Source organism: Neurospora crassa, linkage group IV (assembly GCF_000182925.2).
Source record: "Neurospora crassa OR74A linkage group IV, whole genome shotgun sequence".
NCBI lineage: Eukaryota > Fungi > Ascomycota > Sordariomycetes > Sordariales > Sordariaceae > Neurospora > Neurospora crassa.
Window position 1 is genome coordinate 2,199,771 of NC_026504.1, and position 23,445 is coordinate 2,223,215.

The 23,445-nt window shown below is 52.9% G+C and overlaps 6 protein-coding genes across 10 annotated transcripts; 4 read left to right on the top strand and 2 right to left on the bottom strand.

The window, feature by feature from the left end:
- The first annotated feature begins 106 nt into the window (after positions 1-106).
- On the top strand, positions 107-2,718 carry NCU07695. Of its 2 annotated transcripts, XM_011395962.1 has the most exons (2): positions 107-334; positions 1,030-2,677. In XM_011395962.1, exons 1-2 carry the CDS (start codon positions 310-312, stop codon positions 2,265-2,267), a joined length of 1,263 nt encoding a protein of 420 aa, XP_011394264.1. In that variant the 5' UTR covers positions 107-309; the 3' UTR covers positions 2,268-2,677. The 2 variants fall into 2 exon arrangements, with proteins under 2 accessions (XP_011394264.1, XP_011394263.1); XM_011395961.1 differs by lacking the exon at positions 107-334 and having other exon boundaries at positions 400-2,718.
- Positions 576-4,139, bottom strand: NCU07694. Of its 2 annotated transcripts, XM_011395960.1 has the most exons (3): positions 3,414-4,139; positions 2,785-3,171; positions 576-2,676 (listed from the first exon to the last, which is right to left on the bottom strand). In XM_011395960.1, the coding sequence occupies exons 1-3, from the start codon at positions 3,825-3,827 to the stop codon at positions 2,650-2,652; spliced, it is 828 nt and encodes a 275-aa protein (XP_011394262.1). In that variant the 5' UTR covers positions 3,828-4,139; the 3' UTR covers positions 576-2,649. The 2 variants fall into 2 exon arrangements, with proteins under 2 accessions (XP_011394262.1, XP_011394261.1); XM_011395959.1 differs by having other exon boundaries at positions 756-3,171.
- Positions 4,140-4,331: 192 nt separating this feature from the next.
- Positions 4,332-8,808, top strand: NCU07693 (stu-1). Its single transcript, XM_957186.2, has one exon. It carries the CDS (start codon positions 4,873-4,875, stop codon positions 8,281-8,283), a length of 3,411 nt encoding a protein of 1,136 aa, XP_962279.1. The 5' UTR covers positions 4,332-4,872; the 3' UTR covers positions 8,284-8,808.
- Positions 8,809-8,851: 43 nt separating this feature from the next.
- Positions 8,852-12,108, bottom strand: NCU07692. 3 transcript variants are annotated; one of them, XM_011395957.1, is made up of 4 exons: positions 11,819-12,108; positions 11,151-11,626; positions 9,523-11,076; positions 8,852-9,448 (listed from the first exon to the last, which is right to left on the bottom strand). In XM_011395957.1, the coding sequence occupies exons 1-4, from the start codon at positions 11,911-11,913 to the stop codon at positions 9,342-9,344; spliced, it is 2,232 nt and encodes a 743-aa protein (XP_011394259.1). In that variant the 5' UTR covers positions 11,914-12,108; the 3' UTR covers positions 8,852-9,341. The 3 variants fall into 3 exon arrangements, with proteins under 3 accessions (XP_011394259.1, XP_011394258.1, XP_011394260.1); XM_011395956.1 differs by lacking the exon at positions 11,819-12,108 and having other exon boundaries at positions 11,151-11,749; XM_011395958.1 differs by lacking the exon at positions 11,819-12,108 and having other exon boundaries at positions 9,515-11,076; positions 11,151-11,749.
- A 1,037-nt stretch (positions 12,109-13,145) lies between these two features.
- On the top strand, positions 13,146-17,571 carry NCU07691 (lipase/serine esterase). Its single transcript, XM_956633.2, has one exon. The coding sequence runs from the start codon at positions 13,805-13,807 to the stop codon at positions 17,462-17,464; it is 3,660 nt and encodes a 1,219-aa protein (XP_961726.1). The 5' UTR covers positions 13,146-13,804; the 3' UTR covers positions 17,465-17,571.
- A 2,229-nt stretch (positions 17,572-19,800) lies between these two features.
- On the top strand, positions 19,801-23,442 carry NCU07690 (methylenetetrahydrofolate reductase 1). The gene is made up of 3 exons (XM_956636.2): positions 19,801-20,189; positions 20,546-22,324; positions 22,381-23,442. The coding sequence occupies exons 2-3, from the start codon at positions 20,626-20,628 to the stop codon at positions 22,521-22,523; spliced, it is 1,842 nt and encodes a 613-aa protein (XP_961729.1). The 5' UTR covers positions 19,801-20,189; positions 20,546-20,625; the 3' UTR covers positions 22,524-23,442.
- Positions 23,443-23,445: the final 3 nt, after the last annotated feature.

The following is a 23,445-nucleotide window of genomic DNA, read 5'->3' on the forward strand; positions in this document are numbered from 1 at the left end:
AGACGAGAGCCAGCCCTGCCCTGCCCTGGTCCCCTGCTAGAACAGAACAGGATTTCAAGGGTCAGACCGTGGGTTTCTGTATTCGATCATGATGATGACTGGACCTCAAACCCGCCGGCCAGTACCTTTCTGACTGTTCTTGATTCACCCGAGCCTTTTAACTTAACCAAGGCTTTCCCGCCATCGATCTTTCTCGTTCCTCTGTCGTCTTTCTTGTCATCTTAATCCATATCGATTCATCCGTCATCTAGGTACCGTGGCCACATCTGGAAATTGGAAGGGGCCCCCAAGTTCTGACCTGACTTCAACATGCCGCTTCCTCTTGCGGGACAAGGTGAGATCCGTTACTTTCGTTCGCATGTCTGCTCTTCGTTGCTGTTTACACCGACAACCTTGACACGCTCACGTGTTTGTAAGATGTCTATCCCTATGCTCCGTTTCCTGTGCTCCCCCAGCTCCATTCACATCCTTGTCCACCCCGCGAAAACGGGTGGGCATCGCTGGTGGTTGCATTACCTACAAACACCCGCTGTTACTCGCCTGTTTGATTCTAACCCATCAGCGCGGGACTCGGCGAGAGAGAGCCCCTGGTGGCAAAAGCACTCATTTGGCTGCCGCGCAAGCTTTTGCACCCTCGTGCGTTGTCTAGATGCTGCCTGGGGCTCCATTTCGAATCAGTGATTTGATCTTCACACCTCTCTTCATGCCACCCATCGTCGGCTGCCTCCTGACCAGTGCTGTGTCTTTTTTCCTCTTTTTTTTTGCCTTCATTTAGCCTTCAAGAATTCTCCTCCCGACGTGCCCCCAGTTCGTCGTTGAAGTTATCCATCTTCTCCGCCGACCTGTGTAAATCAGAGGAGCTTGTTCAATCACGACCTTAAGACCTATCGACTTCTCCACTTTCTCCTCATATCGATATCTCATCATTCTCTCGCAGCACCACCTTCTTCAAGCCCGTTCGTGGGCCAAACCACACACTATCGTTTGAAAGGATGCCGCCTATTAACCAAGCTGCTGCTATCGCCTCAGTTGGCATCATTGCTGTATCGGTAGCCGCCGTAGCCGCAATAGCCATCTACGAGTCTCCCGAGGTGCGACGCCGAGTCAACGACATCCGCCAACGTATCGCCCTTGCCTTCCAAGGCTGGGATGACGAGTTTGACGATTCCCGACCCCGCAATCCCAACACCCCCCGCTTCAATCGTCCCGAAGATGCACACGGATTCTACCAGTCTCGTGCCGATGTTGGCGTTGACGCCGATGAGGAGACCAAGCGAAGGCAACGGGAGGAACTCATGTACTGGAACGCCAAGCGTGCAGAGATGATGGGGGAATCCGGCCGCGAACCTGCTACTACTACTACTACTACACACCGACCAACATCCTCTACTACCCGCGGCTCGAGCTTTGACGATTTCCTTAGTGAGGATACGACAGCCGGGCCTGGGACATTTGTTTACAACACGGGCACCGATGTCAGGGGTACTGAGAATGATGCGCTTAGGCGCCGTGGAGCAGGCCGTTCTGCCGCCCCCGGTGTCCGTGGATTGACTGCCGCCATGATTCTGGATCCCTTCAGTGACGAGTTTGGTATCGAGCTAGACGAACGTATCAACATGGTCGACGAGGAAACCCGCTTGATGGCTCCTAGCCAAGACGAGATGGTATCGAATAGGTCAGACATTTACAACGCCACTCCGACAGGTCTTCAATCGCCCGTTTCCCGTACCCTTTCGCCGGAGCCCAGAGTCTCAGTCACTGCTCCACCTAATGAAGTTTTGTTTGATTTCGAGACAAATTCACAGTCGGCAGCCGTCACTGCGTCGGAAGACAACCACGAGCGGTCCGGAGCCCCAACCCCTACCACGGTCCGCAGCACGACCGACACCCTCGAGCGCGATTTGGATGTGGATGAGTACATGACTGCTGGGCAGGATGATCGTTCTACGGCTTATGCTTCTATCCAGGAGTGGGCACAAGGCTCCTCCGGAAACGCCGGGTTTTACTCGCCATTGCCCGTCACCCCGACCGAGCCCATGTCTGAAGCCGAGATGGTCAGCGCAGGGCAGCTCACGCCTGTGGACACCATGTCCCTAGCGGACTCTGGAGAGCACATTGAAAACTCCGACGCGGTCTCTTCCAGGGCTCAAGATTTTGATGACTTGAGCGACAGCGATGATGGTATCGCCACTCCTGGCAGTTGGTCTGATGTTGGCAGTGTCATTAGCGAGACTGATGAAATTGCTCATCAGCCACAACACGCTTAAATCTATCCGACTTCTGTAGCGTATCAGACGTCACAAATCCTCTGCTATTTGGAAATTCACCATTAGGATCATTATCGGCATCTGGGCTCGGCGTTACACAGGTTATGGGTCCTATTTATGTATGGTGTCTGGGCAATTCGTTGGACCGTTATTTGATTTTGGGTAATGTTTGTTGGACGACAATTAAGTGGAGAGGGTATTTCCAATAAGTCCTCACGAACATCAAGAGCCTGCAAACTTTATAGACGTAGTACGATAGTATCCACATTTTGTTGTAGCTCAACATCACTTTGATGGATGCAATACGCCGCATTTAAGACAGCCATATCCAATCAAAACACTCGTGGTTGGAATGGCTATGGGGTAATCGCCGGATGCATCGCTAGCTTGTAAATATATCGCTCTGTCCCTGCTCTCTCGCACTCGCCTGTCAGCTACTCCCCTTCGCATCATCGTCATTTACACTCCCACAATACTCCCCCCACAACTCCTCCACCTCTTCCCCGAGAACACCTACCCAAAACTCTCTAGCTTCATATTCCCTCGTGCTCCTCAGCGCCTCGTTGAGGCGCCTTACCGTCCCCTCCCCAAAGCGGCCCTCAAGGTACTGCAAAAAGTACGCCGTGTGCTGGTACCCTTTATCCCACGGATCATCGATCTTCACGTCCCCTTGCTTCCAGTGAGGCGGGCTCAGGTCGCAGTTGAGCCGGACCCAGTCCGCGATACCCTCGATCAGTCCTCCCGGCGCGCTGCCGTGAGCGTCCCATTGGTAGCAGTGGACGAGCTCGTGCGTGAGGACGCCGGTGATTTCGGCAGGCAGGCGAGAGGGTGGCGTGGAGGGGATGTGGGCGGCGATGTAGGAGAGAGAGAAGTGGATTTCCTTGTGGTCGGGGTCGAGGTCGGTCTTTGTGTGGGTTTGGGTTTAGCTTCCAGTCACGGTCATAGTTATAATTTTTTTCCTGTTGGCTTCGGCCTGGTTGGGGGAGAAACAAAAAATCAAAAAGAGAAGAAGGTATAACCTAACTGAAATCGATCCTACAGTAGGCACATGCATGGTTCCAACATCACACAAACATGTAAAGGCAGAGACAAATGAAACAGGGAGAAAGCAGGGCGTCTCAGTCAGAACTCAAAAGGGTATCCTACCCCAGTCGTATAAGCCACGCCGGCCATGTCCCGCAAGATAACGGTTACGGACCGAGTCAGCGGACATGTCGTGTGCTTGTCTGCTGGCGACCTGTACAAGAGCCGCTGGACGTTTTTGACGGCATCGGAGAGGAGCGAGCTCGCGTTAACGGCACAGAGGAACTTGACGGCGCCGGGATGGTCGAGATCGCGGATTTCGAGACGAAGCTTGGGATGTGGGAACTTGGGCGTATCTCGATCGCGATCGTCATGTTTGTCGTCCTTCCCTTGCCCTTGATGATCCAGATCCTGTCCCTCCTGAAAACCACGGGAAGGCTCTGGGGTCGGTTGAACCGAAACGGCACTGGAGGTGGCAGCAGCGGCGGCCGGTGCGGGCTCGGTAGCGATCTGCGAGCGGACGGTCATGGTAGGCATAAAAGGTAGATCACGGCCAGGGAAACAAGAGCGTGAATGTTTGGTTGTGGAGAGCACGGGGAGTTAAGGGTGCAAAATCTGTAGTGTACGTCAAAGAGTGTTCGTTTTGCTGGCTGGCCCCAGATGAACGGTGAACCGGTTCACAGGGTGCCGTGTGAGATGGCCCCTGGTGGCTCGGGAGCTTCCGAGCTTCGGCCCCGCCGTGACGGGACCCGATGGTTGGGGAAGAACCTGGAGCTCCCTCGTGGGGAGCGCGGGGCAACCATGGAGGGCGCCGCTGCGACAGTGGGCGACTCACTACTCTGTGGTGCAAGGGGCAGTGGTACTGCGTAGAGGTAGATGTCGGGTGGGCAGGCAAAAGAGCCGGAGAGCCCCCCTGTTTTGCCGCAGATTGGGCGCGCCTGGGGAAATTGGGGAAATTTCACAAGGACCTCCCGTCCGCGCCGTTTCTGACGAATCCAGGCCACACTCGATCCCGGGCCCACCCGTGTACGATTACATACGTCTACCTGTCCATCATTTTGTCATTCGAAGGGGTCCATGGTATTCCATGCCTATCTTACAAACACAGCACCTGCCGAGATTCACCTCCACGATTGCAAATCCTGGACTTCACCTTGTGTTTTGAAGGCCATCCAGCGGATTCCGTATTGTCGCAACTCGCTGCGCATCATTCTATTTTTATAGTTTTCCTTTGCTCAAAAAAAAAAAAAAGAAAAAAGAAAAGAAAAAAGGAAATACGAAAAAACCGCCCTTTCCTCATTGCGCCACTCGGCCCAAACGCCCTTTCCACAGTTTTGCACGACAGCTCCGGTCCGACACGCGCCCTCATTTCCGCCTGCACGAGTTGTTTACTAATAGCTCGAGCTTGTGCGATTACCCACTAAAACTTTTCTCCTGTTTTGCTTCGCCCCGACCCTCGACCTATTATCACCTCCTGCTACTACCTTCTATCGCGCGACCTCGATTTCGATTGCGCCAACATTGTACCCCAGGCGATTTTGACGCGCAAATCTTATAGCCGCTACCTCTCCGTCGGAGGGTTATGGCGGAACGAATTACCGATGAGCAGGTCGCCGATCTGCTCGCCATCTTGCGCACCGATGCTTCTGTTGACGCCAAAGCGAACCGCATCACCGCCGTAAAGACGAGCATCAAGCAACACAATGTTCCCGCTACATGCTTCGCGCCGCTTTTCGAAGCGCTCCATATTGCCTCGACCGCACAACACCCCGTTCTCGTTAATGCCGGATTCACTACGCTCAACCACCTGCTTGCTCGCTTGGCTAGGCAGGATCCCAAGTTTTTGGCCAAGGAGGCGCCGCACACACTCCCCGTCGTTGTCGACAAGCTTGGCGACCAAAAGGACAAATTTCGCCAGATCGCCGTCCAAGCATTGACAACCCTCTATAAGGTCGCGCCCGTTGACGTCGAGCGCTCTGTGCGCAACATTGCCATGGTTGGCAAGAACCCCCGAGCGAAGGAGATGAGCATGCACTGGCTATTACAGACGCACCAAGAGCAAGGCTTACAGTTTCGAGCCTACGTTCCGACCCTGATGGAGCTTCTTGAAGACGCCGATGGATCAGTCCGCGACGTGGCTAAGACCACCGTCATTGAGCTCTTCAAAAATGCGCCCAATACCGCCAAGTCGGATCTGAAGAGGCAGCTCAAGAACTTCAAGGTGAGGCCTGCAATCGAGCAAGTCATCGTGAAGGAGCTTAACAATCCATCCTCCTCCGTTTCCTCCCACCAAAACGATATGATGGACCTGGACGAGCCGGTGATGCCCACACGCGCTCCCGCGCCCGCCTCCATACGAACCAACCTATCCGCCAGCGTGCCTACTCTCGCGTCTGAGCGCCCCCTTACGCCAGGATTGGATAGTCGTCCCGAGCCGGTCGAGCCACAGTTTGTGAACACACAACGTGAGTTGGATGATATATTCAGAGACATGCACATGTTCTTCGACGGAAGGGAGACAGAACAGAATTGGCTGAAGCGGGAGGAGAGCATGACCAAACTGAGGAGACTTATTGCTGGGAACGCCGTCTCGGACTTCCACGACTCCTTTCTCGCTGCGCTTCGAGCGCTACTTGATGGCATCATCAAAGCGGTCACCTCCCTCAGAACCAGCTTGTCCAAAGAAGGCTGCGCTCTTGTCCAGGACATTGCGACGGCTTACGGTCCAGGTATGGATCCGATGGTGGAAATTCTCATGCAGACATTTGTCAAACTATGCGCAGCCACAAAAAAGATTTCCTCTGCGCAAGCCAATGCCACAATCAACACCATCCTTGGCAAGGTCAGCTATACCAATCGTCTTATGCAGCACATCTGGATGGCCTGTCAAGATAAGAACGTTCAGCCGAGGCTCTATGCCACTGAGTGGCTCACAACGATGCTTACCAAAATGGCTCATCACAAAAACCAGGTCGAACACACTGGCGGCCTAGATCTGATTGAGAAATGCATCAAGAAGGGCCTGGCCGATGCAAACCCTGGCGTCAGAGAAAAGATGCGAGCAACGTATTGGACTTTCTCTGGGATATGGCCAGCCCGAGCGACTCACATAATGAACGAGCTTGACTTGACCGCACAGAAGCTGCTCCAAAAGGACCCTCATAACCCTAATGCTCACAGTAGGACTGAGACAGGAGGAGCCCGCCCTGGCATGGGTCTCTCCAAGAGCGTCATGGGGGCTCCCAAGCCGAGCGTGCGCGATGCCATTATTGCTCAAAAGAGAGCCATGGCATCGTCGAAAAACCAGCCGCCACGGCCCGGTTCAGCCATGGCTCATTTCTCTCCCGTGGGGACGACAAGAAATGTTTCATCAACCTCCCAAGCATCCGTCGCTTCTGCTTCCACAGCGTCCGCTGTTCCGGCACCAACAAAATCAGCCTTTGGTGCTAGCTCGGGGGGGCTTTCGGGGGCACCGATGCGGCCCGGCAAGAGAAGGCCTGAAGTAGCCGCTCGACCGGCCACGGCGGGTCCATATTCGGTGAGGAATGAAGTACCTCCCGCCGAGCCAGCCAGCCCGCCTTCAAAACCTAGGATCAAGACCGTCACAAGCCCAAAGACGCAGACACTCGTCATCTCCCCGAAGAAGGCGATCCCTAGGCCACAACAAGGTCATTCTACGAATAGCAGCGAGTCCGGCATTCCAATTCCGGTTTCCGGTATTTCTAGTCCAACAAAGCCTACCAGCGCATTTGGTCTTCGTTCTCCCCGATCACCTCTAGCGCCGGAGTTGCCTCCATCATCCGTAATCGCCTCGCCTTCCAGAGTTATGCCAGACCCTGCTCAAATACCACTGCCCGAGAGCAGCCCATCCAAAGACGAAGAGCTCTCGTTGGTAGTACCTGGCTCTGTGCTGCCAACTCAGAAGACCCCGTCGCCGACGGAAGAGTCACAGCAACCGCAGATTGCTATAGTGCCCATTGAGGCCGTTGAGATCGTACCTGATAGCCCCTACAGGTCTGTCCAAGTGTATGAGGACCCATACACTGCAGGACAGACCCAACCACAGTCCACCTATACCAGTCCTGTTTTGGAACCGAAGCCGGTAAACGAGGGTGCTGCTACTTCCCCGCCGCCACAGCCATCGTACGATGGTGAGAACGGCCACGACATGGGCGAAATCCCCATTCCTTCTTCCCCTGAACGTACCAGGCAAAATTCGCGCCTCCTCGACAGTGGCATTTCCAAGGTCGAGACCAAGTCCCTCGACGTCCATGGCTTCCGTAAGCTGCAGGGCATTATTCGCGATCCCAAGGGTGGCGCCATCTTCACCGACGACAAGTTCAACGCCCTCCTCTCTGGCCTCTTCGAGTTTCTCGAAGCCCACCCCTCCGAGATCCCCCACGTTCCTGCCGAGAAGCAACAGGACGTCAAGGCCCAAATCCTGGCCACCATTAAGCTGCTCCTTAAGAAGATGCGCGAAAACTTTCGTCCCCACGTCTCCCGCGGCCTCGACAGCCTGCTGCGCGCCCGCGCCGCCTACGACAGCCGCTCCCACATTGTCAGCGGAATGGAACTGCTCGCCGACGAGCTCATCACCCTAGGTGACCCTACCGAGATTACCCTCGTGTTGGCAAACACGCTCCGCGAAGCACTGCTTGATAAGGACCAGCAACACAACACGGCTGCTCGCTCCCTGAGTATGGGAATGCACGTCCTCAAGGAGGTGGTCGAAAGCTCGGCAAATTCCTCGACGCCGTTCACGCCCACTGAGCAGGAACTGGACACACTCGCTGGGCTGGCAGCCAAGTGCCTCGAAAGCGCTGATAGTGCGGTGCGCATGGATGCTGTGCAATTGTGTGTGGCACTACATGCGAAGGTCGGCGATCAGAGGTTTTGGGATGCGGTGAAGAGGGAGGGCGTTAGAGATGATCCGAAGAGTCTGATTACTTATTATATTGTAAGGAGGCAGCGTGAAGTTGGTACCAATGCATGAGGATGTGCTTGGAGAGCTTCGCGACTCGCTGAAGACCCAATGGGCTATGGGGATTACGATGAGGAAGTTAGTAATGGGTAATGTGATGGGTACAATAATGTGTTGTTTATGGAGAATGTACGAAGAAGAATCCATTAGATGTCATTCATGGGGCTGTTGCTCTTGGGGGTTCGATTCTCGGTATCAAGGCTAGGGTTTTTTTTTTTTTTTTGCACGCGGATAGGATGTTGATGGAGGATGTTGTATGATGCGCTCAGTGGTAATGGAAATGAGACAGACAGAAAAGCATGGATCAAGGCAGGCGCTGGTGCAAGAAGGAGGGAATGGCAATTAAGATTTATGTGTCTCCTTAACAGCATGGCGTTCTTCTTATATTCGCGGGTGTTTGGCTGGCTGTGTTAATTCACACATCATCAGTATATATTACATATCAACGCTGCATATTACCTCTTGATTCACTTCCTAGATTTGGCTTTTTGATGTATTACAAGGAGGAAGAAACTATAGTTAAACTAAATGTTATAAGTACGAAAACTGCCTACTGTTCAAACCACAGGGGTATTTTAGTCTATCAAAACGTAATCCCATTCCCGCGTGAAGATTTTATCGAGAACAAAAAAAAAAAAAAAAAAAAAAAAACACACAGAGTAAAAACAAGAAAGAACATCCATAAGGTATGCCCGTTGATGTCTGTGATGAAGATTCACTCGAACCTGATTTCTGTGCCGCCCGCTTCCCATCTCTAAGCTTGTTAAATTGATGATGAAACACCGACCGACCGAGGGTGAGAACTTTTCCCATCTCACCCACCCATGACATCTAATTCGTGATAGTGTGCGTAACGCCGGTATCAAAATAGAAAAGGAACTGCTTTCCTTTCAAGTGCTGCGTAAAAGCAGCTTGAGAGTACTAGGGAAGCCGTGGGGTGAGCAGAAGGATGTGAATGCCAGATACATTCGTCATCTGCATGGCTTCAGACGCGCCGACATGTTGAGCACGCTGACTGAATGCCATTTATTCTTCTGACATGATTGACCATTTTAACAAATAGGAGTTACTTATTCCGTCGCTGGGAGTAACAGTGTCGAGGAAAAGAGGAACTCGAAGGATCGAGGATCAGTAGGAGAGAATACTGGTTGCTCTTGTTTTGATTTAATTTGGATGACTGGAACACGAAAGGAACCGATTAGCCTAAAATCAACAAACCCAAAATGGAAAAAGTGTCACTGGCAATCTTACAGTTGAGACTAATTGCTTCAAAGTACGCTTTGATAGCAGGATCTTGTTCCTCCGTCACCAGTTTGCCATCCGCCTCTCGGTGAGCTGTGCGCGGGAGGGCTTTACGGATCGTCAAGAGCATCCGCAGCAAATCGGCGATGACATAGCCCTGCTGGGCAAAGCTTCCTGGGTCCTTTTCTAATGGCCACATCGTCCTCAGGTTGGGTTGTTCCCAGGCCTTGAAAGCCCACGTCGATTTCTCGACACAGTTCAACAGGATCAGGGTCGCAAAGTACATGCCGAAGTCGATCTTGACTTTGCTGTCTTGCAGCACTCTCTGCATGCCTGTAAGAAGGGTTTTGCTTGTAGCAGCCGCTTTCCGTTCTGCTGCCGCCGCGAGCTGCAGACAAATCGTGGTGAAAACTTCTTCGTGGGTCTCCTCCTTAATGTGACTGATGACGGTATCGTCAAGAGTGGACTTTACCGAAATTGTCCATTGGCGCTCTCTATCCAATATTTCCACTAGCCCCCAGAGTTCGAGAGATTTCTTGAGTAGTTCGTCGTTGGTCGTGCTTGCAATTTCGAGGGCGGTTTGTAGTGTAACTTGCATGAAGTTGGACGGCTCCCGCTTAATGAGCTCTGGAAGAACCTCACGCATATATGACTCGAGACGGGCAGGAACGTCTTGTGTGTCGTTGTCAACCATGATGATTGGGTAATCCAAAGGTTTATCTGACGGTACTGCCGTGGTCACCTTTCCGTCTGCTTCCCTGATCCCATCACGCTGTAAAACCTGAAGTCGCAAATGCGAAGAAAGCTCCGGGAAGTGGCACGCTTCGATAACTAGACCGTGGTTGCTAAGGACCATGGCTTGCTTGAAAGTGTTGATCCTGCCTTGCGCTAGGACGATCTGAACGCCAGCAGAGTACAGATCGAGCTGCTCTGAGAACTTGGTACGTACACAACCAGAACGCCATACACGCGGTGACAAGACCTTGCGGCATGTGTCGCAAGGTTCTCCAGGGGAGCAAGTCTTTCGCAAAACCCTGCAGCGGATACACGCGCCAATCTTGCGCACCTCTTGAACCTGCTTTCTCCTTGTCGCATTGAACCTCGCTCGCGAATGACGGGCTTTGGAGGTTGTCTCGAGACGGAACCCGCCTTTGGTAAGCGATGCCGTTGTATGAGGAACAGAGTCGCCAGCCGGCATTGTTTGGAAAGCATCGGCCGTGTAGGTGATCTCGCCCCAGGGTTGGGAGGGCGTAGTCGCGGGGATAGATGGCGACACTTCGGGCGGACTTTGGTGGGATTGGTGGGCTTGTTCGGAAGCCGAAAGACTGCTCGCTACTGCGGCGGCGGCAGCGGCAGTCGCACTTGCGGCCTCGGCAGCGGCGGCAGCTTCTTGCCCTAGCAGCTGAGGGTCAAGAAGCCCATGGTGTAGTCGAGCAGCGGCAGCTGCGGCCATCGATATGTTGGCGGCGTCGGCATTGGCGTTTTCCTCCACCCGTAGTATCTCGTGTAATCTCTCTTCGGCGGTGAGAACTCGTTCTTCATCTGTCGGTGCAACTGGTTCGGCTGTAATGACCAACTTGTCAGTCTCCGGTGGCAAAGATAACAAAGGCGGTGTAAGCCAGACGCCCGCAACTTACGCTTTGGTTGCTCGCCCAAAACAGTATGCTCGTCGGTCTGATGTGGATGCTCTACATTTCCTTGATCCTGCACAACAAAGTGTTCGACAGATTGTGAGGTCGCGGCGCCTAGTACGGTACCCGACGAGACATTTGGGTGTAGAGGGACGCGATCGTCGTTCTTCTCGCTCATGTCAATCTGCCTCGAAACCTCGGCCAGCACTCCGAGAGCAGTCCAATCACGCTGGAGGTCGCGCTGTATCATGGGAAGATCCACTGGAGAGCCATTGACGCCATTGACCTGGGTCGGGACCTGCAAGGGCTGTTGTACCTGGCCCTGGGCGTGCTGCGTTTGTTGTAGTCGGTGGGAAGCATGGCTCATTCCGGAGAGGGTAAAGATGGCATTAACACGGTCGGCTTCGCCAATGGCGGGACATTTCTTGGTAAGGTGGGTTGTCAAGCTGTCGAGACGGCCTCGTGGGAAGTGCTCTCCGCATCTGTGTCGGTGAAGTGGGAAGCAATCAGCATCAGAAGCATCATGGGCGGCAGCAGTGGTCGTCGACATGGTCGGGGCTCAGAGGAGGAGGGTTGGAGACTGGTGAAAAGCAAAGCGATGGAGAGCGACGACAACAATGACGACGACAGTGTTGACATTAACTGGGAGAGAAGAGTCGGTCACCGCAACTCACGATTTACAAGTATGAGGATAACGATTGCTCTGGTCCTGCAGCTTTGGGCCTCGCTCGAAATACTGCAGAATCAGAGCATTCGGCCGTCTACCCATTGTGCCGGAGACTGCACGGCTGGACAATCGGGGGGCATCTAGGAAGAAAGACTGGCGACTGCTTGTCGGTGAGCGATTGGCGACTGGCGCTGGCGCGGGCCGGGGGAGGGGTCTCCTGCGATGGATGGCGACGTGAAAATACTGCCGGTCTAAAAATGTTGGCGGTCAGGAAATGCGAGCACGGCACGACGAGCGGTAGAGCGGTAGAGAGAAGCAGTTGGCCCCGAACAATCCAGGAACCGGCAAAGACGGTGAGCGAGTCCGGGTGGTTGGCAAGGGTCACGTGGGGCTACGTATCTCGCCAAGCCCGCGCTAGCTCACTACTCTAGCCTTACATAAGAAAGGACCGGGGGGCCTGGACGCCCTGGAGCTCGAGCCGCCCGCATGGACGGTGTCTCTGCACCCTGGGGCTGTTACTTACAGAGAGGTATGTAGGTAGGTAGTGTCCGGGCAAACTTCCCTTCGATGGACACTCCCGTCGCTCAGCCTATGAAGACGGGACTGAGTTAGGTCAGCTCAGTATTCACTCTGTAACAGGACGTTCGATACAACTGAAGTGACTTTATAAAGTGAGCAAGGAACTGCCTCTTCAAATGACCCGACGACGGGAGTTGCTAGGTACATAGTACAGGTGCAAGACAAGCGCGCTGGACAACTTACTTTCGTTAAATCAGCCGCATGTGCCGTGACTAAAGTTGGCACGGAATGTATCGATTTGCACCGACTTGTGTCAGTCCGAACTCACTCCAGTTCCTTTTCCTTACTGGTGACCTTGTCAAATGTCCATACCTCTTTTAACTCGCGTCAGAGGTCGTCTAATCCCCAGTCTTGCCCTCGGAACTATCGCGCTTTCGGAGATATCTACACTATGCTTGACACTCCCCAGCATTCATTTGAGACTCAAAAGAAGATGCCGTCATCATAGCTAGGCCTGGACCCCATCGCCAAGTTTGTTCCTGAGCTGTACCTGTTAGACTAAAGGGGCCGGGAACCCACACACCCACTTGGATGGAATTGTTGTCGAGACGGGAGCCACTTATCACTGCAATCCACTCTGCCATCGGACCCCCCCCCCCCCCCCCCACGCTGCCATCATCCTTGTGAGGCAATCGAAGCCCCCGAGCAGTCCGGCTGTCCCTTACCAGTACTCACTCACTGGATATCCCGCAGTTTTCTGCCCTCCTTATACGCGCATCCCCTGAATCTGATACATCCTAGCGTTTTGATTCTGGTGTCGTTGTAGCTTATCAACAACTGCGTATTCGCATCAAGAAATCAGGGGCACTCTTTTCCAGCAAATACCTACACTACAGTCTTCAGCCAAACGACCACGTCTTTAGCTTTAGCCTAACCACACTCTTAAGCCACAACCAAGTTCCCTGTGGACACGACGTTACGATCTTCACCACACAGGGTGCAACAAGACATAATATTTTTACCCCGTGCTGTTCCAATTACTTCCAGCAAATCGACAAGTCTTCAACACCGTCTGGGGAGTCCACTCCAACTCCGCGTCCTCGTGTTCCGTCTCCGTTTCCCCGGGTCCGGTTGTTGCTTCCGGGATGCAGAACCAGGGCAAGCACCTGCCAGCCGCCCCACACCACTCGACCGCTGCCTTCTTAGCTCCCGGTTAAGACCCGACAAGCCAACAACACCACATACGCTCCGTCATCACCGACATACTGCATTCCCGTTTTGGCTGCGACGTGAGGCACAGTATCATCCGCTTCATTTCGCTACGGAAGTCTTTCAAACCTACGCCTTTTATCTTGCTTAACTTGCGGAGTCATTACTACATACTGGACGGTGCCAAGTTTCGCTGGGTCTCGGCGTGTACTGGGCTTCAAGTTGGCGGGACCGATACGGCACGCATAGCGCAGGGTCGTTCAGGATGCTCCTCCTCCACCAGACCGGCAGCGTCAAAATCGGCGAAGTAGTCCGCTACATCGTTACTTATACCCCGTCTGCCGACCACATCCTTCCATCTCCCGAATTTCTATCCCTACGCATCAAGAATACTTCGGCCATTGCTTTGCGGGCTGCCTTCGTCCACGGTCCCTACACCCTTTCCGTTGCGGCTTACCCTTCTCACTTCAACCCAAATGAAAAGTTTGAGAATCCCCGTCGCTATGGGATCCCCGAGTTTGAGCCCATGCTCAAGGCTGGTGCTGTCTGGAACTGTCACCTTGTCGTACCCGACAACATTCGTCAGTCAGCCGGTGAGGGGACAAGCAAGCACGGCCAGTTTGGCAACCCCGAAACCCGTGGTGAAAGTGTTTCATGGGTCATTGAAGTTGCCTCGCAGGTGATCTTCTCCACTTCGGCTGCCGTTCACTATGTGATTCTCCTCGCCCGGGACGAAAAGTCTCTGAACCTCGGCTCCGTCGTTCCGGTTCTCGGAGGCCAGTTCCAAGCCCCGGAGCCGGGCCAGGTCAGCGACTTTCAGCAAAGCATTGGCAGCATCAAGGACCATCCAGCACAACCAAAAGGGGTCTTCTCGCGAGCCATACGGCTAAAGGTAGAGGATACAGGCGCATTGTGGAACACGCCCCAACTTCCAGGGTGGGATCAAGAAGTCCAGCACCGGGCCAAGTGTCACGGTGCCGATGCTCCTGTGGAGCCCGCCGTTCAGAACAAAAAGCATAAGGAACCGATAAATCCGAAGAAGCAGAAAAAGGTTCACCTGGTTGTTCTGACGCATGGGCTACACAGCAATTTGGGAGCTGATATGCTCTATATGAAGGAGAGCATCGACGCAGGAGTACGAAAGGCGAAACAAGATGCCAAGGCGCGAAGAGCAAAGGAACAAGCAGCGAAACACCAGCGAGACACCTCGTCGTCTGCCGAGGCAGGGGGGAAAAGAGCAACTGGTGATGAGGACCAGCTGCGGGCAGATGACGGGCAAGGTGATAGCGATGACGAAGACGACGAGGAGGTGATTGTGCGCGGCTTCTCAGGAAATGCCACCAGGACTGAAAAGGGTATCAAATATCTAGGAAAGCGGCTTGCCAAGTACGTCCTGACAATGGTTTTTCCTGATCAACCATTCATACCCACCACCAGAGCGGCGTCGCAGGCCATTGTCCACTCGCTCAAAGCTAGCAAGCAGGACGCAGAGAAAGATTCGGGGCAAAGGCGCCCTTCTTCTGGGTCCAAAAAGACAGAAAGGGGTTACAGAATCACCAAGATCAGCTTCATTGGCCATTCACTTGGCGGCCTTATACAAACATACGCAATCGCCTACATCCAGAAGCATTCACCAACCTTTTTCGATCAGGTTGAACCAGTCAACTTCATTGCCTTGGCATCCCCGTTTCTTGGCCTCAACCATGAAAACCCTTACTACGTCAAGTTTGCACTCGATTTTGGCTTGGTGGGAAGGACCGGTCAGGATTTGGGACTCACTTGGAGAGCTCCAACAATTGCGCGAAACGGGTTTGGGGCGATCATAAGCCAATTTGGAGAAAATACGCACAAACACGTCTACGGAGAATCCCAGCCGGAATCAAAGCCGCTGCTACGCATCTTGCCTACTGGGCCGGCGCATACAGCATTGAAGAAATTCCGAAACAGGACCGTATATTCCAATGTCGTTAACGATGGAATCGTGCCACTCCGCACAAGTTGTCTTTTGTTCTTGGATTGGCAGGGCTTAGGGCGTGTCGAAAAGGCTCGAAGAGAGGCCGGATTGGTTGAAACTGCTTTAAGCTTTGGGTGGGCTGAATTGACAGGGACAAATACGACGGCGCCACGAGCGAGGCCCTGGGCCCCAGACGATGTAGAGGAAAAGCCAGGTGAGGAGGGATCTGGAGACTCGACACCTACGGGCCCTTATGATGCCCACGAGGTTCCCCAGCCGCCACCTCATGCCATGCTGGACGATGATCGAGCGAGTCTTCGATCAACTGTTGTGGCATCTCCAGAGTCCGAGTTTCAGAAGCTCCAGAATCTTCAAAGCGCAACTACCTCGAATAACACTAACAATCCCTTCACCGGTTTAATAAATTTCTTCCGTTCTGGCGAATCGCAAAAGCAAGCACCTGCTCCACAGTCTTCCAAAGCCAACAGAATCTATCAACGAAGTCAGATTCTGAGATCAGACGACACACCTACGACGGCTTCAGCTTCTTCGCCTCGATCGCGGGTCACCACCGGCAATGAGCTCTTAGATTCGGGAGAAAGCGTCATGGCTCCGCCCAAGACGACGGTATTTGAGGCAGCTAGTGACTTGATCAACCCGAAATTACCTTCAGTTGAGTATCTCATCGATCCGTCCAAACGACCTCGCGCCATCTTCCATGATAGGATATACCATCCTTCAGATATTCCGCCCCCACCACTGAAGAAACGACCCACTACCAGCGGCTTCCGACGAAGAGCTACGGCAAGCACTGAATCTTCAAGCAGCTCCGCGACTCAAGCTCCTCAGGTTAAAACCCCAGGTAGCGAGGCGTCGTCCCCCTATGCTCCGTCACCAGGAATCTTTCCCCGGGACTCGTCATTATCACGGCATGACTACGATGACACAGAACATACCAACCCCGATATGGACCCGTGCGAAATAGTCGACGGTTCCCAAATGCAAGTTGAGGAGAAGATCGCCAGAGCCTACCATAGGGGTCTCTCATGGCGCAAAGTGCTCGTCAAGCTGGAGCCTGATGCGCACAACAACATCATCGTGCGTCGCCAGTTTGCCAACGCATTCGGATGGCCAGTTATTCAGCATCTCGTGGAGGCACACTTTAGCGATTCGGCAACCGCCAAAACGTCTGACGACAAGGCCACAAACAAAGAGCGCGCCAAGCCCCTGTATGTACCGCCCGATGAGCATGGCTCTGAAGTTAAGGATACCGATATCAGTTCGGAGACACGGACGCATAGTAGGGGAGGCTCAACTCAAAGCGAAAGGGATGCCAGAGAGGCTGAAGACGTCGTTTCCGGCTTGCCTAGAAGCTCTACTATTGTGAGCTCTAGTGATAGAACCAAGGGCTTCTTGTCATCACAATCAGCGTCCTCGCCCTCGGGATCTCTGAGAGCCACCGAGCGGCCAAAAATCGTACGCCGAATGGACTCTGTGACGTGGAGCGATCGAGACTGGATCGAAAGTGGCGACGAGAGCGACACTGGAAGCGAGAGCGGCGGTCAGCGGGAAAACAAGAAGGATTCTGTTTTTATGGGTGGTCTATCACCGGCGGACAAGAAAGGAAAGGGGGCGGCAGCAGTTACGCCAGCAACAAACTCCTTCTCCGACCCTGCGGCGGCGGCTGACTCGGGCGGTGGTAGTGGTGACTCGACAAAGCCTGGTTTCAAGAGATCGAGCACGCTGAATTGGAACTGGACCGAGAAAATCGTCGGGAAGGGAGCCCTCGGCAGGCCAAAGTCGCCTAGGTCGTCGTCTTTGGCCTCGACCGCGGGTGGTACTACGGACATTCAAGGGTTGGGCTTGGCTAGCTCGGCTGCCCAGATTATTGGGAGACCCCAGAGTCAGGGGAAGTCGGCATTAATGCCAACGGTGGTTACTCAACATGGTCAGATGACTCGGCAGGAATAGGAATAGGCACCGCAATAGGCAAAAGGATGATGCGGCAGGGATGAGGGTGAAAGGATAATAATGTTGACAGGCTTACAAGTAGTCAGGTTGCTGAGAGCCCCCGCGGGGGGGGGGGGGGGGGGGGGGACCGGTTTTGCGGTCTCGTAGAGAGCATCTAGACTCCTGCTATACTAGAGTAGCACTGCTTTAGAGATGTACATTTGGAGGATCACAACATTTAATACCCTATTGTTTACTATCTGCTCGTCTGGAGGTACTAGCTGGTCGGCGTTCATTGATATAAAATACATCACATCCCCCACGATGAAAATGTAGCCCATGCACTCGTAAGACCTTTGTCTCCGCATGGGTAATAACTTTCTTAGCCTGTCTTTGGTCTAAGACTATTGTGATGTCCCTAGTATTTTGGCGCATTCAAATGGGTAACATCATATCTACACGAATACACAAAAAACAACAACAACAACACTAACGTTTTTTATCGTACATATAGTGGCTTGATGTCCATGTGTTTGGTGAAGGTATCACACCTTACATGTATGAGCTTTTGGTGTGTTCCAGGGCGGTTCTTTTTACCTCGATAGCTTGATCATACTAAGTTGGCAACAGCTCACAGAACCCGTCTGTGCATACTCTCGAGTTCTACACTACCACATCCACCGAGATGTTTAAAGAGTGCAAGGGTAGGTTGAAAAGCCTCAAGGGCGTCTGGCTCGACTGCTAGAGCACTGGCAATCTCTCTCTCTCTCTCTCTCTCTCCCCCCCCCCCCCCCCCCCCCCCAAAAAAAAAAAAAAAAAAAAAGGGAGGGTTTTTAGCTTGTCCCCTTTCTTGATATCTTCCCGCACTTTTGGGGTCGTTGTAACCAAATACTCAAGTACACTATTTGCGAGATTCCATTCTTCGTCTCTTGCTGGTTGGTGTTCTGCCCACGAATGGAAGCTTTGGATTCATTTGTTTTCCGCCCCGCGGGGGTTACCGTCAGGTACACTGGACACTCGGTCTGTACTTATGTCGCTGTACCCGACCCCGAATGTCGCACCACGTCTTTTCAGGAACCAACCCGACGGCAGTAGAACCTAGACTTTACGCTACAGTAGTGTTAAATGCAGACTTTACGGGGCACCACACACAACGTTCGCCCTTGCAGATTTGGAGAGGAGGTTCCCGCGATTCAATTCGATGGAGTGGCTTTTGAATGGAGAAACTCGTCAATCACGTAATTGAGCAATTCTTCAGTGATGTGGGGTCGTCGGCGCCTGTACACTAGTCCGTGTATCGGGTGTGTTTTTGGGGGGTCCATCACTGACTCGTCGACTGTTCGTTGGAGCTTGTTTTCGCTTCTTCTCCTTTTTGCTGTTCCTGTGACGAAGAAGCTCGAGTTGATATGTGAGATTTTCGCGAATTTTTGCGGCCGGTGTGTCCGTCTACCTACACTATTGTAAAGTACATATCTATATGCAGTGGCGGAAGCAAAGTGCGTGTCGAGATGGCTTGATGGAAGCTATACACTACACAAGATTGGTCAAGTTGGCCAGTTCGTTGGGGTGGCCAAGAAAAGTGGAGTTGACCGCTGTTTTGAACCACATCCGGACTGGCTTCGAGTTCTTCTTTGCAACTTGTGAAGATGGTTCAGGCCCGGACCAGTGAGGCGATGATGTGCTGATCCACCACGCACCCAATTCTGGAGATGGACGTCGAGTTGTTTCCATTTGTCGTAGGGGAGCGCATGTAGATAACTTGACTATCATATGCTCGTTTCTCCCATTCAGGAGGGTTGCGGTTGGCCATAGCAGCACCTATCAATTCACCTTGAACTGTTCTTCGGTCGTGTAGCCTCCTGAATTTTGCCTTTCGTTGACTGTCGTTGTTTTCTATACAGCGTGCAGGGTGTTGTTTGTTGTTGTCCAAGGGCACGTAGATTGGTGAACGGTTTGCGAAGCTTTTTTTGGCGGGGTTCGTTGACCCCACATCTCCGGTCTCTAGGAATGCGCAGAGGGGTCAGGTCGGGGCACCTCACCTCACTGCCTGACATGCGGGTATGTACAAGGAAAGTTCCCGGGCAAGTACCGTCCCTGTATCGTACTGACAAATTATATGAGACGATCGGTGCCATCACAAGCGCTGCGAGGGTCTCATCAATTTTGTCATTGCCATGACAGTATACACGTACACTAGTACCGTGACCGTTACCCAACTCCAGCTTTGGAGAAGGCGGGTGAGTGGGTGAGGCAAGCGATCGGCCGACGCGGGATCCTTGGCCTTGTCAACCCCGGTCGCCAATGGGACTCACTCCGGGGATCGGCGTCACTTTACTTTCGTTTCTCTGTGCTCTTTCCATTGCTCGAGCTTGCTTGTGTGTCTCCTCGGGCTCGCCCATTGCCTTCGGGGACGTGGTCGGCCGTGTTCGACAAAAAAGCTGCCCTTACGCACTTTCCCTCTCCCGGTGGCCCCGTGCATATCTGTAGACTGTCTCTGGCCTTCTTCTTTCGCTTTTTCATTTTGTCTCTTGCCTCTCTCCTTTCTCCGAATTTTCCCACTTCCCACCACCATTGTCTTTCGTCTTTGGCGTCCTTTTCATCTGGAGTTCGAGGCAATCGGATCCAAAAGAGGAGTCACGCTATCGCACGGATACATCGGGCGTAGAAACCACGTTGGCTATCGAAAAGGTAGCAGTCCAGAAGACGAAGAAACCTTGAACACTTGGTTTCTTCACCTTGTCATTAGGTAGGTAGGCACAACTATGAATCCACCACCCCGTGTATCATAGGCTTCCCGTTCGTGCATTTCCTCAATAACCTTTCCGTGTGGGAGTTTCCCTATCTTCTCCCGAGTACGCAGCGTCCAACGGACCGTCCCAGCATACTAATCCATCACGTTCGACATCCCAATCGCAATGTCCCGTCGTCGGTCCCATCTAGCCGGTCCTTTTCTGGGTGCCATTGTCCAAACTCTCGCCTCCCCGGGAGCTTGAACAACTGGCTGGGCCACCGACCGTGACCGCGACTGCGACCAAGCATCAGTTCTTTGTCACACCTCAGTATTCTTGTCAACAAAGAACAATGCTAACTCTGACGTTACAGAATACCTACTGCCACTTATATAACATAACAAGTCCCTTAATACGCGCTCCCCGCAGTCGCACCCAAAACACCCGGTCAAGATGCATATCCGGGAGATGCTTGCCGATGCCGAAAGGACGAAGGCCCCGTCCTTCTCCTTCGAGTATTTCCCGCCCAAGACGGCACAGGGTGTCCAGAACCTCTACGACCGCATGGACCGCATGTACAACTTTGGTCCCAAGTTCATTGACATCACATGGGGCGCCGGTGGTCGTATTGCCGAACTTACCTGCGAAATGGTTGCCCAGGCCCAGGCTTACCTCGGCCTCGAGACGTGTATGCATCTCACCTGCACCGACATGGGTGAGGAGAAGGTGAACAACGCTCTGCAAAGGGCCTACAAGGCCGGTTGCACCAACATCTTGGCATTGCGAGGTGATCCTCCCCGTGAGAAGGAGAGGTGGGAGGCTGCTGAGGGCGGTTTCCAGTACGCTCGGGATTTGGTCGCCCATATTCGTAAGCTGTACGGCGACCACTTCGACATTGGTGTTGCTGGCTATCCCGAGGGTTGCGATGACAACAAGGATGAGGAGTCTCTGCTCGATCACCTGAAGGAGAAAGTCGACATGGGCGCGTCCTTCATTGTCACTCAGATGTTCTACGACGTTGACAACTTCCTGCGCTGGGTCAAGCGGGTTAGGGAGAGGGGGATCACAATTCCTATTATTCCTGGCATCATGCCCATCGCCACCTACGCCAGTTTCATTCGCCGCGCGAACCACATGAACTGCAAGATTCCCGAGGAATGGATGGCGAAGCTCGAGCCCGTCAAGAACGATGATGTGGCTGTCCGTGAGATTGGCAAGACTCTTGTTGCCGAAATGTGCCGCAAGATTGTCGACGCGGGTATCCGCCACTTGCATTTCTACACCATGAACCTCGCCCAGGCTACGCGTATGGTTCTTGAGGAGCTTGACTGGTTGCCTTCTCCCAACCGGCCGCTCAAGCGCGCTCTTCCCTGGAAGCAGTCTTTGGGTTCTGGGAGAAGGGATGAGGATGTGCGCCCCATCTTCTGGCGCAACCGCAACAAATCCTACATCACCCGCACCCAAGACTGGGACGAGTTTCCTAACGGCCGCTGGGGTGATTCGAGATCTCCTGCCTTCGGTGAGCTTGATGCCTATGGTATTGGCTTGACGGGTTCTAATGAGCTGAACCGCAAGAAGTGGGGCGAGCCTCAAACCGTCAAGGACATCGCCAACCTCTTCGTGCGCTATCTTAACCAGGAGCTCGAATACCTGCCATGGAGCGAGGCCCCTATCTCGAGCGAAGCTGAGCTGATCAAGGATGACCTCATTGCTCTCAACAACCGTGGCTTGATCACCATCAACTCCCAGCCGGCTGTCAATGGCGTCAAGTCGACACACCCCGTCCATGGCTGGGGTCCCGCGAATGGTTATGTCTATCAAAAGGCTTATCTGGAACTCTTGGTCTCTCCAGAACTCTTCCCCGAAATCAAGCGCCGGATCGAGGACCACCCCGACATCACCTACTATGCCGTAACCAAGTCCGGTAACCTCCACACCAATGCGCCATCCGAAGGACCCAATGCAGTTACATGGGGTGTTTTCCCAGGCAAGGAGATCGTACAGCCCACCATCGTTGAGAGCATCAGCTTCCTTGCCTGGAAGGATGAGGCCTTCCAACTGGGTCTTGAGTGGGCCCGCTGCTACGACGCCGATACCCCCAGTCGCCTCCTGATTGAGGAGATCATGGACAAGTGGTATTTGATCAACATTGGTAAGTTGAACACAGCTCAGCTGTTTCCTCAAGTATGTACTAACTTTGGTTCTTAGTAAACAACGATTTCCACCAACCACGCACCATCTTCGAGATCCTGAATGACCTGTCTCTTCCCGATCTTGAGAAGGTTTACACGCCCGCACATACGAATGGTGCCACCAACGGCGTTCCTGAGGCTTCAACAGTGCCTCAATAAAGGAGATACGTCCTCTCTTCTTTTACTTTTCCTCCCAACGACATATTATTTCAACATTTTTTCTTATTTTTTTCAACAATGCATGGAAGCCTACGGGTAGGCTATCCACTCCCCGTTACCTAAACGTAATATTTGACCGTTTTTCAACAAAAAGCGCGTTTTCAGACAACAAGCATGACGTACTCTGCTGCCAGGTTTTGCGGGATACAACAGGACAGAGCAACAACAACGATTGATGATTCCAAGTTTTGCCGAACCACAAGGCAGCATTTGCATACCAAGCATATATACAGAGAACGGAAAGGGTACCGGGGAAATTTTCAACACACACGGGAGAGGAAAAGGAAAGAGGTTAAAGCACAGCATTATACAAAACCGGCGTTCTGCGATGTCGAGCTTTGGCGGGATTGGACCGTCGGGTAACTGGCATTATTTTGGGTGAGTTTGATTTTTCAACAAAAATTCGGAAGGAGCATGGGACCGGCACCTTGAGGGAGATGATCAACAAAGGTACGAGGATGAAAATTAAGAGGAGAAATAAACGCACGAAGTGAATGATGATCTGTGGACATGTGGGCATAGGCAGGACGGTGCATATCTCAACGATACCCGGAAGTGGAATGGAAAATGGTGTTAGGCAGGCAGGAATCGAGAATGGATTTTGGATTGGATCATCTTGTATTGACTCCTCTTCGACCACCACGATCAATTGCTTCCCTTGCAGTGAATGTTGAATAGCCCGGCAGGTGAACAAGGAGCAATTAGCACGAGCATCACTGTGTAAGTATACTCTTCTTACCTACGCAAACAAGTTCTTGCTAGGTGAGCCAATCCCATGTTGCCGATACCGCTGGACATTTAGCTTTTATCTGTCCAACATAGTCAGACTAGAAATAAGACAAGGCTTCATTGTTTCCCATTA

Bases quoted from the DNA above. Each gene is read 5' to 3' on its own strand.
- NCU07690 (XM_956636.2), top strand. From the start codon at position 20,626: ATGCATATCCGGGAGATGCTTGCCGATGCCGAAAGGACGAAGGCCCCG. The intron at 22,325-22,380 runs GTAAGTTGAACA...TTTGGTTCTTAG, and splicing joins GTGGTATTTGATCAACATTG to TAAACAACGATTTCCACCAA.
- NCU07691 (XM_956633.2), top strand. From the start codon at position 13,805: ATGCTCCTCCTCCACCAGACCGGCAGCGTCAAAATCGGCGAAGTAGTC.
- NCU07695 (XM_011395961.1), top strand. From the start codon at position 993: ATGCCGCCTATTAACCAAGCTGCTGCTATCGCCTCAGTTGGCATCATT.
- NCU07693 (XM_957186.2), top strand. From the start codon at position 4,873: ATGGCGGAACGAATTACCGATGAGCAGGTCGCCGATCTGCTCGCCATC.
- NCU07694 (XM_011395959.1), bottom strand. From the start codon at position 3,827: ATGCCTACCATGACCGTCCGCTCGCAGATCGCTACCGAGCCCGCACCG. The intron at 3,172-3,413 runs GTAGGATACCCT...ACCCACACAAAG, and splicing joins GCGTGGCTTATACGACTGGG to ACCGACCTCGACCCCGACCA.
- NCU07692 (XM_011395957.1), bottom strand. From the start codon at position 11,913: ATGGGTAGACGGCCGAATGCTCTGATTCTGCAGTATTTCGAGCGAGGC. The intron at 11,077-11,150 runs GTAAGTTGCGGG...TGGTCATTACAG, and splicing joins TTTGGGCGAGCAACCAAAGC to CCGAACCAGTTGCACCGACA. The intron at 9,449-9,522 runs GTAAGATTGCCA...TTCGTGTTCCAG, and splicing joins TGAAGCAATTAGTCTCAACT to TCATCCAAATTAAATCAAAA.